Here is a 13807-nt window from a genome sequence, read left to right on the forward strand (position 1 = left end):
GGGACGGACCATCGATCAAAATTTGATCAAAGAGTAAAACTCGGACCAAATTTGGTCGGCGATTAAGACCAAATCCAAATATAGTCGGGCGTTTATATAATGTCCGCCTACCCGACGGGCGTTGGTATAATGTCCGCCTGTAGACGCGCGTTCGTAAAGTTAACGCCTGATGCAGGGCGTTGGTATAATGTCCGCCTGGATGGGGCGTTGGTATAATGTCCGCCTGAATGGGGCGTTGGTATAATCAACGCCTGGCATGGGGCGTTGGTATAATGTCCGCCTGAATGGGGCGTTGGTATAATCAACGCCTGGCACCACATAAGCCATGGGGCGTTGATAAAGTCTTGAACCCAAATTTGAAAAGTTTACAAAACTTTGGTTGGGGCGTTGTCTTTATCAACGCCCCATTTTTTTTTTTTTTTTTTTTGAACCCGGGCGAACGTATAATCTCCGTCCCACACACCAGGCGTTGTTATAGTTCACGCCCCATACAGGCGTTGTCTTTATCAACGCCCCATACCAGGCGTTATCTTTATCAACGCCCCATGCCAGGCGTAATCTTTATCTACGCTGGACGATGAAGCGGACTTTATATCAACGCGCGACCAAATTTACTCTTCACCCGCTACGTCACAGGACGGACTAAATCCAAATTTAATCTTTTTTTTTAGTCTTTGGTCTTTAGTTATGCTCGCACCACTGTGGACGCTCTTAGCAAGCAGAAAGCGGAACGAACTTTCTAAAATGCAAGCAGGCAACTATGCTACCAGTAGCGCCCGGACTTTGGAATTTGATTCTTTACAATTCCCTGTTCACCGACAATTCTACGTCAGATATTTACAAACACTAGTTCGTTGTGGTTGTGAATGTAAAATTCCAAAACACGTAAGCATTACCTTATTAGAAGAATTAAGGGAAAGAAAAAAAAGAGTGGAGCCTAACCTTAAAAAAGCACAAAATTGGTTAAAAAGACCAAAATCTACAATTTCTGGGTAAAAAGGAAATCTAGATTTAGATACTGTTTAAATGGCCAAAATTTAAAAAATGGTCAGGATGTAACCAGTTTCATCGTTCCCATTTTCAAATATTTTTTCTTATTTTTAATTTACACAGGATGTATCCAGTTTCATCCTTATTATGTTTTAAATTTAAGCTAGGATGAATCCAATTTCATCATTACTATTTTTTGTTTGTCTATTTCACCCGAACTATTTTTTACTCGTCCATTTGAATCGTGATTTAAAAATATTTGGACAAATAATCCATCTTCCGTAAAAAAAGCGTAAAGTAGGAAAAACATGCTAAAAACAACAACGCGTTATTTTTACATGCTCGTTACCGTAAAACATGTACGCGTTTTCCTTTGAATAATCAGATTCCATATCTCTTTTTTCCGATGGGCAAAGTTTTGATAACATGCATATGATTTTTTATAGAATATATTCTACATACGATGGACTAATTGGCGCAGTTTGTAGTGTATACCGCCCACCGCAGTTTATTATTATAAACATATATCTGTGACACATAGATATGAGGTTGGTTAGTTGGGGGACTGTTCTTTAATTGTGGAGAATATTAATCAAAGAAAGGATATTTCTTTCTTAAAAGCATTTTCTGATGAGAACGATGAATCTCATTCTGACAACCACTCTTAAATACCCAATAGTCAGTTCAGTTCCTTGAAATAGACTCTGTTTTTTAGTTCCCTGTTCTGTTTTTCCATGCTCTGTTTTCCGAATGACTCTCATTTACGTTTCCATGTTTTATTACTCAGTAAACGACACCCACTCTTTCCTTTTCACATAACTCTATCTACCCATGTGAACCACAAAGCTATTGAGAGGAAAAGGACTCCATCACCATCATCTCTTTGCCCCTCTCTTATTGCCAAAGGAGGGACACTTTCAAGAACTAGCAAATGCTAGAAAAATCTCATCTTGTAGGAATGCAATTTTCTCATCTTAAATTGCAAATTTTTCTTGATTTCTCATCATATTTTTGATATAGATATGAAATCATTGAGTAGTTTAGGAATTGGTCTGAGCGTTGTATTTGGGTGTTTACTGTTAGCACTGATTGCAGAGATTTACTACTTGTTATGGTGGAAAAGAAGAATCATAAACAGAGAAGAAATTCAAGAACAAGAAGAAGAGAATCACTGTAATAATACTAATTCATCATCAAGAAGAGAATTTTTCTATCTGTTTTGCTGGAAAAAACCATCTTCATTGTCATCAACAACAACAGCATTAAACCCACTTAGATTCACAGATATAGAATCACAAGCTCACTGTGTAAAACCATATGGAGATCTTCAACAAGATGGTAATGGCAATATTGAGAATGAATTGATGAGATTGCATAGTTTATCAGGTCCAACTAGATTGCTGTTCACAATTAAAGAGGAAACTAGGGAAGATTTAGAATCTGAAGATGGTGGTATGGGGAAATTTGGGTCTGGGAGAAGTGATTTGATTGTGTCAATGGAAACACCGTATTTGACTCCACTGTCATCTCCATCATTTTTTACTCCACCAATGACTCCATTGAAGGAGAGTACTGCTAATTGTTGTTATAATAATCATGGGTTTAATCCTTTGTTTGAATCATCAACTGATGTTGAGATTAGTAAGATTAAATCTTCACCTCCTCCAAAATTCAAGTTTCTGAAAGATGCAGAGGACAAATTGTTTAGGAAATCACTCAATCAAGAAGAAGAGATCAAGAGTGATGAAATTTATCATGATTCTGAATCAGAGAATGGGTCTAGCAATTATATTACAATTCTTGTTTCCAAAAATAGAGATCAACAAGAGAAATCCATTTCAAGTTGTTCATCTTCATTAGCAAAATCAAATTCAAAGGTAAAGAAGCCATTGGCCTCTTCTTCTTCTTCTTCTCCATCATCAATTAGATCAATTAATGTACTAAAACCCATGTCTTCATCTGAGCTCAAAAGATTAAATCTATAAAGGGTTTTTGTTAAATTTTAGAATTACATCATTTTTTATTAGATTTTTTGTGTGAATTTAGTAGGTAGTTATTCTATTTTCGTTAATTTTTAATATTACTCCAATTTCATTTGTTAAACCAAACCTGCTTGGGAGTTAGCTACTTGCAAACACTATGATGTGGACGCTATTGTACATGATGAGGCCACTATCCACGGGCCAAAGTCAGTTCTGCTCTGTCGTGCTGATGGAAAACCAGTTACCATACTGAATGCAGTAAAATAATAAAATCCTTGAGAGGTGAGTGTCATGAACTAGTTAATCCCCGATTCCATAATTTCACACTTAATTCGTATTCTGAATGAATAACCAGTTAGAGCGATATAGTAACTACCAGTCTGATAACTTAACCCCGTCAAAAGCGGCAAATAATTAATTTTCTATGATTGCAACTCTGTATTGAGGCCTGCCATGGCATATGATATGAGAGTTGTCTGAAAACCTTTAATGATTTTTCATGGTAAGTGGTGGAGGTAGTGATGGACTGTTAAAGAAAAGCATGAGATGTGTGGCAGAGTAGTAGTACCAATTCTTTAATCTTCTTCTTCTTCATTTTCAACAGCATTGAATTGAGATGTTAGATTTGTGATTAATAATTATTGGTGGACCATGATTTTGTGTTTCATTTTCATCCTTTTCTTTTACAGTTTTGAACACATTACCCGATTGATTCTGTTTTGTGAAAATGAGAAGAGATGAATGAATGTAGTAAAAAAGAAAAATGAAGGAAAGAAACAAAACCGTGTCAGGATTATGGAATGTATGTTTTATTAGCTTAATAAAGTTTTTGGGTTAACTAAACAAAGAGTTGTTGTTCCCATTTACGGCATCAGAACTTTTGTTATTACACGTGAGAATGATTTCTGCTTCTGATTGCTGAACAACATTGAAATCAGAAGTTTATATTTTTCGTGTTCAGGATCGGATCACTTGTTTTTTTTGCTCGACCCAAATAAAATAAAACGGAAAGTCTATATTTTCCTATTTTCATTTTTTTCTTCTTCCTGTTTGTTTTCGATATATATTGGTGGATGCCATGGCTAATTAAGACCCAAATAAGTAATGATCCAAGTTTGATATTTCCATATCTCATTGATGGCGAGTTTTGTATCTTATACATCAGCTAGTTGAAATTGGTCTCAACGACGAACCCTATGACAGCAATTGATGTTTATTATTCCAAAGAACTTTAGAAACACACAACAAACTAGACATGGAAAAATCAAACCATTAGTCAATTTCTTGTCCAAGTGATGATATTAATTTTGTCTAGGATGAGTGGTATCTAGATCTAGACAAAACTTCAAGTTTGGATAATGTGTTGTAGTTTGTAGATTTGGTCTTCGAGCTTCAATCATTTCACTGTTTAGAGCCTCATCTTCTCAAACAGGACAGATTTTTATTGTTTTTACCTTGTAACAGTGATGGCATATTTTACTGTTGGCACTTGGCAGTAAAAAATCAATGATGAGAGAAAAGAATGAAAAAGCAATATGCAACCAAAACAACGTACTTTCGGTTCCTCTATTCTTCTTTACGGCAAGTTCCTTCTTCTTCTTTGTTCTTTCCTTTATGCTTCGAAAGGATATAAACATTTTCTTCCTGTTCTTAATTAATTGTTAGTTCAAAAAGCCAAAGTATTGATATGTTCATGGTAATCCTTAATGAACCCAGTTCTTAATTGTGTTAAAAGTTCGAAATCAAAACAAGTATGCATTAGTTTCTAAGGAATTCTCTTCATAAGAAAGAAATCATATTATGTGCATACATTCAAATACTTATGGCTAAGGTTTTGGTAGGGCATTCCATATGTTGCATGGTGTGGTCCTCTACTATGTTTGGATGAACTCTGAAAGTGCATATTAATATTAAGATGCACATTATGGTGGGTTACAAAAAAAAAAGAAAAAAAAAAAAAAAAAAGAATTTAACAGAAAGGAGAGTCTAGCGCCACTGAACACAACTAAGAGCTTCTCCAACGGTGGTTGTGTGTGTTTCCTAGGTGACAACACAAATAAGACATTTTTAGAGCGTCCCCAATGAAATATGGGTCTCTAAAAATATTGAAGCCAACTGGGATTTTAGAAACTCTCAACAAATAAAACATCTCCAATGGTGGTTGGATATTAAAAATTTAGTCTGATGTGGAAGTTTGAGTTTGGAAGAGAGTATGGGTTTTTTAGAAACTTTCATCCATACCCACATCATCACTATTTGTTTTTATTTTATTTATTTTGTTAGATTTTGTGAATTAACTTTCTACTAAGTGACAAGTGTTTCAAAATAGGTATGAATACAACTACCAGCGGAGATGCTTATCAAAACCCAACAAGTTATATGACTCTATGTTGTTAAATACCTCTTTTTTAGGTCTCCACATGGGATAAATATCCATACACCATTTGAGATGCTCTTACTCCAAATTTTCCTTAAATTTAGGGAGGAAAAATAGTTCATCTCCAGTGGTGTTGTTTGTGATTTTTTATAGATTAAATGAAAATTTTATTTTTAGTAATCTTTAGATTTTATTAGAGCTAAGAGCATTTCCAATGGAGTATGGGTTCTAAAAAAAAATTGATGCCACCTAGGACTCTCAGCAAAAAAAACGTCTCCAGTGGTGGTTGGATTATCAAAATTTAATATGACGTGGAAATTTGAGTTTGGAGGAGAGTATGGGTTTTTGGAGACTCCCATCCATATTCACGTCATCAATTTGTTATATTTTAATTAATTTTTAGATTATGTGATTTTTTTTTTTATAAATAAGCGACAAATATATCAAAATAGATGTCGATACAACTACCACCGGAGATACTTATCAAAACAATATTTGTATTTGGATTCTATGTTATTACATATATTTTTAGGTCTCCACATATGATAAATACTCATACTCCATGGAGATGTTCTAAAAACGGTTATTGAATATAATTGGAATTAATTTAAGTAAACAAAAACTTATTAGGATAGCTTGACATTGTCAAGGTGAATGTCTAACAAAAATTAAATTATTTCATCATCACATTAATTTAAGATGTTAGGTTGGAGAAGAATTTCAGGAAAAATGAATGTCCATCCTATATGGATTTAAACATTTATCTTCCAATACGTCCCATTGGAGAAGCTCTAATACTCCCTAGTGGTGACCCGCAATGGTTTTGACATTATATGTTTTCTTAATATAAGTGCTTGGACAGCCAATGGGAACTAATCTTGTTATAGTGCGGTTTACAAGATTTGCAACATGCGACGCATCACAGTTGTGAAAACGGACGATGTCGCTATGAAATGTGAATGCACAACTGCTTCCTTACTGTGAAGGAATACTTTATCGCTGCTAATAAGGGTATCACCTCACCAAAAAAAAAAAAACTAAAATAATACAAACTGAAAAATACTTGGTGCATCACATGGATATTGTTACCTTCCACTAATAAGGGTGGGGTTTGCCAAACCCTGCTAATGGTGTGTACCGTACATTAAATGCAACAAAGTTGTTACTAATGTTTCCAAACCCGGCACCTTTCAAAGTGTGTTTAAAGACGAACCTTATTTGACTCCTTTGGTTGAAGTTCAATTTAACAACATGACAAGGTTGCCGCCAAGAAGACGATAGTGAAAATTGCTTCCATAACAGACTGCGTTGCTGAAGAATGGGTATGAAGATATCTTCTCCATTTATTTCAGTCATATATCAGCATATTTCATTTGTCTACTCTAACTGCATTAAGGTGTGGGAAATACCATTCTCCACAATACCAGCTTGATATTTGCTTCAATCTTTTATATAAGATCCCTAATTTCTAGGGATTTGATGTGAAACTGCGTTTTTTGATTTCTCTCCTCTGATGATGAATAAGAGAAATCTACATTTTCAGCTTGGTCTTGAGAGAAATTGGCTGATACTATTATTAACAGGATGTTCAATCCTCTCATTAATTTTACTACTTCTATCAACATTTGGTGAATCAGACCAGAAATCTAATGGGATGATTGGATCAAGTTTTGTCCATACAGATTGCTAAGCAAAATATTGGGTGGTGTTTTAGACCCCCGTTTTTTGAACAATCACATGTATTCTCATTAAAACACTTCCACATACTCTCAAAGCATCACTTTGGCAACACTTAGTCGAGTAATGAAAGCTACAAACTATTACAAGTTACAATTTTTTCAATACAGAAAAATTCAGACGTATACTTACAACAAAACCGCCATCTTGAGAAGTCCAAATTACTGCAGATGTGAACATACCTTGATTGTGGTACACAAACCTTCTACAACCGCTCCAATACTTATTGTCCTGAATTTTAGGCCCCACACCATCAAGCATGAAGTACCAAACCACCGCATACAAGAAGAACTACAACCTTAGAGGGAAAAAAATCCAAAACCTCAACTATACAATCACCCTAGCCGCTGAATATGTAATAACTAGGTGAAATAGAAGTTGAATGTTGGAATTTTAGATCCTTAACCTTTATGCTTAGGTACTAAACATCCTGTAAGCAAACTACATGCTGAAATTATACTTTAAACTAATATTGCATACTCAACAATTTACTGGAATCATCACCGTACAAAGCTAGAACACTAGATATGAATCATACAAGGTTAGGTTTTAGTACAAGGAAGGAAATAGAAACACTCAAGACACTTAAACCTTTCATGACTTATTATCAACTTCTATTTCCTCACATTTCTCCATTATGGATAAAAACTGATTTGATTTTAAAGAAAACTTGTGAGGCTAGAAGAAAGTCCTAGCCATGCTTGCCACATGTCAATCAAACCTTTCCATCATGAGTTGGATGACACCTCATGGCTACAAAGGACAGCCCATATGACATGTCAAGCTAAAAAAAATGTCATGCTTGGACTCAACCTTATCTAACATTAACCTTAAGCTTGTCTTTAGTGCATAATTAGTACCATAAACATGTCTTAATGCGGATTAGACTAATCCGACTTAACATAGTTTAAACAAGATTAGTTTAACCAAATGGAGATTTGCTGCGCAAAACACATAAATGCTAACAAAAATCACCTATTCATACAAACAAACCCAATATCAATGAACGATAAAATGTGATAGACCCTAAAATAAATTCCTACTTAACAAAACGAGTATTGGTTCAAGAAGACACATAAAATCAAGCAGGAATTTAAATAAAAATTAGTAACAATAATTTAAAAGAAAAGTTGCAATCAAAAGATTCTACCCAATGAATGAGAGAGCAGTGAAAAGAACAGACCTTCAATTCTATTTGAAAGACCTCCAGGTGGCTTACGAAATTCTAGGATAGATATGTGTTTAGGATCCATAGACTTATATAAGTTTTCTTCGTTAGGAAAATTTTTAAAAACCATTTTTCCCCCATATTTTTTTTAATAAAATTTTCATCAAGTGAGATCTTATTATTTAATGCCCTTCAATGCATTCCTATCATTGATGCTGAGCAATCTATGGGGCTTTGGGGCTTAATGGGTTATTAAATAGTAATGTTTATAACCTTTTATCCTATAATTTTCAATAATACCTAATGTACCCTTAACTTGTTTAATGATAATCATGATGATAAACTAAGCTAATCATGAATAGAAAATGGATTAGACTAATCTAACGATTAATTTCTTGGAAATCAAAACTTTTTTGTTTCTTTTTAATTTAGAAGGTGAAGAATGATGATTTTGGAAAACGTTTTTGAGAAATTTGAAGAAAAAGTGAGGAAACTTATTCTCAAACTAGTCTGTAAAACCTTATAATGAATCCCCATTAGAAATTTAGATTAAATCCAATCAGCTCAAAACTGAAAAAAAAAATCCGAGTCTTTTTAAAGTTTATAGTTGGGACGAAAATCTTGTCCTCCCATCCATAATGAGAAATAACGACCCGAATTTTTTTTTTCCAAGCCGTTAGAAGAATTTACGGTTTGAATTTTCAGAAATTCTAGCCGAAGTCAAGTCTATGGCTAGGTTAATATGAACTCCTAGCGAAATACTTATACAAAGTCAATTTCTTTAGAATTTTTTTTTAAGTATTTTCGGCTCGGTTCTGATCACGAATGACTTAGATGTTTTGACTATAAAAACTGAAAATTCAGATCTACGGTTTGAATAACGGAACATGACCCAACCACTATTATCTTACGGACCGGACCCTTGTATTTTACGAGACATAATCGTTCTTTCAGAAACATTTACATTTTGGATAAAAATTTCGGTTGGGATCTTATATGTTTCGGATGGGTAGTCCGTCCGTATAATGTGATTCGAGGAATTACGGCTGGTTTACCTAGTCGTGTATGTGGTTGGTTTTTAAATTTTATTGTCATTACATAATTAGGCCATGTTATATTTGTTAGAGCATTGCTCGGTTGAACTCGCATGCGTTGCTATCTCAAGCATGTTTGTCAATGTTAGTGATCAAAACTATAAGTCTTGATTTCTAGACTATTATAGCTAAATCTCGAAATAGGATATAAAGTGTAGTTGAGCTCAAGGAATTCATGGCGATTCATCATACAAGAAGAAGAACTACTCAAGGAACCGGTGAAACTTCTCGACAAAAAGGTATGTGAAGACTTGAACTTATCAGTCACTCAAAAGTCTATCTACTCTATCTCCTACTCTTTGAGACAAGAAGCCGTATGCTATATATATAGACTTGGATTATACATATTTGGTATTTCGAGCCGAGTATACCTCGCCTATCTATATCTCTAAATATGTGTTGGTAAGCTTTTCGCTTCGATCAAGTTTATCTTTACCTAGTGACGAAAGTCATGATATGTTTCAATCACTTTGAAAATTGCTTTGACAAGAAATAGTGTAACAACTATATAACGTCCTCTAAGAATGTTTGAATGATTGAAATGAGAGTTTATATTACATAACCAATGGTGGACATAAGCATTTTTTGGAAACACATTTATGTATAAGTCAAATTCCTTGAACCAAAGTTTGCGAACTTTGTTGATCAAGAGAACAGGAAGAATGGCGTGAGCCAAGTCCGCGAACTGCCAAAGTTATCAAACTCAATTATTTATGCTGGAGTTGACAAACTACTTGCGTGAATCTAAGTCCGCGAACCCAGTCCGATAATCGGCGAAGTTCTCAAACCCAAAAAATTTTGCTGGAGTTTGTAAACTTTTCCAGGTAACTTAAGTCCACGAACCTAGTCTGCAAACTTGAGAAGGTTATATATCTGAAGATGATTTTTGACTTAAACTTAAAAAGACTAAGGAATGCAGTTTGCAAACCGTGGCTATAACAGTTCATGAACCGATTCAAGTGAATCAAATCATCTTTGCTTCAATTGTGTCTTGTGTAGTACATGAGATTTCCTTGCAATTGAATAACTCTCTAACTAGTTCATTTGAAGTCATTTGAACTATTTATGGTGAAGAAGAACATGGTTGATATGAAATGCTCATATGGCTAACCATTTGGTTAACTATTGTTGAACCAACAAGTGAATACGTTTGGGTACGGTTAACAAACCTAGAAGCGTGCATTTTCAAGTGTGTATAACAAGCTAAGTTTTCGATCTAACGGTTGAGAAATATTAGCTTGAATCTAAATCATGTTTTCATCTAACGGTGAATATTGAATGCTTTGTTACTAATCTAACATTGATTGCAAACCCTGTTTTGAAAGACTATATAAAGGAGACATCTAGTATTGTGCAAAACTAATCCCCACACCTTATGTGTGATACTAGTTTTCGTTCTAGAGTCGATTCTCCTTTAACCTTTGATTTTCTTCTTCTAAAACCAAGTTAAAGACTTAAAGACTTCATTGGGATTGTGAAGCCAGACCGATACTACTTTTATCGTAGTTGTATGATCTGATCTTGCATCTTCTATCGTACGAGTACAATCAGATTGATTGGCTTGATATTGATATCTCCGATAGGCAAGATATAAAAAGTAATCACAAACATCTTCGTCTCATTTTTTGTGGTTCCGCAACATCTTGTTTCGCTACCATACGATTAAGATTGTCGTGAGGTGATTGATAAATCTAGGTTGTTCTTCGAGAATATAAGATCGAATTATCGATTGGTTCCTATTCACCTTGATTGTTATCAAAAGACGGAATAAAACTTTTAAGTTTATCTGTGGGAGATATATTGATCCTTTGATAGACTTGTCTATGGGAGACATATTTTTTTATTGTCAAAGCCTGCGATTTTGGGTCGTAGCAACTCTTAGTTTTGGGTGAGATCAGCTAAGGTAATCAAGTGTGCAGTATCCTGCTGGGATCAGAGGCGTAGGAGCATAAGTGTTCCTTGATTAGTGGGAGATTGATTGGGATTCAACTGCAGTCCATTCTGAAGTTAGCGTGGAGTAGGCTAGAGTTTGTAGAGGCTTAATACAGTGTGTGTTCCATCTGGACTAGGTCACGGAGTTTTTCTGCATTTGTGGTTTCCTTGATAACAAAATTATGGTGTCTGTGTTATTTTTATTTTCGCATTATATTGTTTATCTTTATAATTGAAATAATACAGGTTGTGCATTGTAGATCACCAATTATAATAAACAACCTTTGGTTGTTGATTTAAATTGATTGATCATTGGATATTGTTCTTTGGTACCATCCAAGTTATTCCTTGTGTTTGATTAAAGACTCTCTGATTTCTATTATCTCGAGTAAATCAAAACAAGAGAGAGATATTAACTCCTTGAGATACTTTTACCTAGATTTATTCTGACTGTCTAGTTGATTCTCTAGAAAGTAATTCGGAGTTAGTCCATACAGATTGCTAAGAGAAATATTGGGTGGTGTTGTATACCCCCACTTTTTCAATTGGTATCAGAGCAAGAAAACACGTTTAAGACCTTATAAGTCTGTGTTTGTAGCAATCTGAGTATGAGGACAGAATTTCTTATGCATACCAAGATTCCTCCTAAAGCTTTAAACTACGTCAGCTATCTTGGGAATACCTCAAAGGATTGTTCCTTAATTGATTCTTTTGAATCCCGAGGTATGAAGATTGTCTCATCTTGTGTTGATCACTCTTCCTCCAATGAGACATTGGACACAATGGCAAAAGCTGAAATGGAGCTCACCAGAATCGCAAAATATTCTACTGAGTTTGTTGATCTTCATAATCATGATCAGCTGATCGATGAATTTGAAAAGTCTATTGATCGAGAACGTGTACTATATAACATTATTGAGTCCTTATCTAAGGATATTGAGAAACTTCTTTAAGAAAATAATCTGCAGCGTGAAAAGATTTGTGATCTTGAAAAGATTGTAAAAGAAGGGTCAATTAGAGAAAACGTTTGATCAAGACGCATTCATCTGATCTTGACAGATTTTGTGTTGAAAAAGAGAAACTAGAAGCATCCCTTTCACTATCCCATGAACAGTGCAAGTCCTTGGAAAAGGATAACTCTGTCTTAAGGAAAAATTCTTCTGTTCCAACTGTTTCTGACGTACAGTACACGAAGAAATATCCTCCAAGATAAGATTGTGTCAAGAAAAGTTTACATAACTTACCATCTTCTCAAAGGGATGTGAAGTTAAAACAGATGTCGTTCTTTGCTTCTCCTCCACGAACCTGTAGTTTTTGTGGAAAAGGGAACCACTATGCTATCCATTGTTTTGCCAGGAGGAAACAAATTGCTAATCTTCACAATTTGCTTCACTTCGCTGTCAATGTAACAAATAGTCAGTCGACTACAGCAGTGAACCTTATGTCCAAAGAAAATTAGACAACTTATAAGAATGATCTCTTTCCTAGAAATCATTACAGGACATTTGTGCATTATAGTGGTACAAATTCGTGTGTTTCTAATGAAATCATGTCCTGTGCTTATAATAAAAACTCTGGTAAATCTAAGTCTAGAGTATGGAACCCATTTTGGAAAATCCTCTAGAACCGATCTCTAGAAGTCCTAGACTCAGTAATCAGAAAGCTTCTTCTCTTGAGATTTCAGGAAGGGCTGTGAGAAATTTCTCTAAATTTGAAAACAGCCAAGGGAAGACAAGAAATACTGAGGTCAGACATCAAGGTGAAAACACAACTATTCTCTCAATACCTATGGTGAGACTATGTCTCCCTCTGCTACCTAGTAGTTGAAAGTTCCATTCTTGTATCTAAATTGGGAGATACAAGGATGATGATTTAGAGATGCTCAAGTATTTAGTAGATTTTCATCTGTATGATTGGTAGCTTCTTTGTGTATTTATTCATTGTGACTCTTCTAACCTGTTCATAAGCATTGAAAATGTCACACTATGCAGTTTTTCCCTGTTTGGTCCATCCTTTTTGTTCATATGATCGGGTTAGCCCACGGACGTCCATATCTCCTCAAGGAACTCTAGGGTTTCTGTCTAGGGTGTACTACTTAACATATATACATATATATATATATCTCATATATGTATTCTTAATCTTCAAAAAGGATGTATATGGAACTGTTCCTAAAGAAGAAGTAAACCCTACACTGGAGGAAGACCTAAAAGGATGTGATCCAGTTCAAGATTTTGTTCTGAAGAAGATGCTCGAAAGAAAATAGTATAACTCTTGGATTGGAGAATCTGTCAAGGATTTAATTCTCGTTCAAAGTGAGGTTAAAAAACGAACTTTCTAACCTTCAATTGCAGATAAACCAGCTTATTGATGGACATGCAAAAATCCTTGGTAATCAGAATATCTTAATCAGGAATCAGAAGAAATTTATCCTTAACTGCGCCAAAGCTAGACATCTTGCTCGCATTATTGACCGAAAAACTAATGTGTTAACTCTTGGACATGGTGTTTCGACTGTCAAGAAGAT

The 13807-nt window shown here is 34.8% G+C and overlaps 1 protein-coding gene across 2 annotated transcripts; it reads left to right on the forward strand.

Annotated features, from left to right (window-relative positions):
• Nucleotides 1–1681: 1681 nt before the first annotated feature.
• On the forward strand, nucleotides 1682–4603 carry LOC113343447. Of its 2 annotated transcripts, XM_026587624.1 has the most exons (3): nucleotides 1682–2867; nucleotides 3115–3254; nucleotides 4437–4603. In XM_026587624.1, the coding sequence occupies exons 1-2, from the start codon at nucleotides 2013–2015 to the stop codon at nucleotides 3223–3225; spliced, it is 966 nt and encodes a 321-aa protein (XP_026443409.1). In that variant the 5' UTR covers nucleotides 1682–2012; the 3' UTR covers nucleotides 3226–3254; nucleotides 4437–4603. The 2 variants fall into 2 exon arrangements, with proteins under 2 accessions (XP_026443409.1, XP_026443408.1); XM_026587623.1 differs by lacking the exon at nucleotides 4437–4603 and having other exon boundaries at nucleotides 3115–3370.
• The last annotated feature ends 9204 nt before the right edge of the window (nucleotides 4604–13807 follow it).

This window comes from Papaver somniferum, unplaced genomic scaffold (genome assembly GCF_003573695.1).
Source record: "Papaver somniferum cultivar HN1 unplaced genomic scaffold, ASM357369v1 unplaced-scaffold_6, whole genome shotgun sequence".
In the NCBI taxonomy this organism is placed as follows: domain Eukaryota; kingdom Viridiplantae; phylum Streptophyta; class Magnoliopsida; order Ranunculales; family Papaveraceae; genus Papaver; species Papaver somniferum.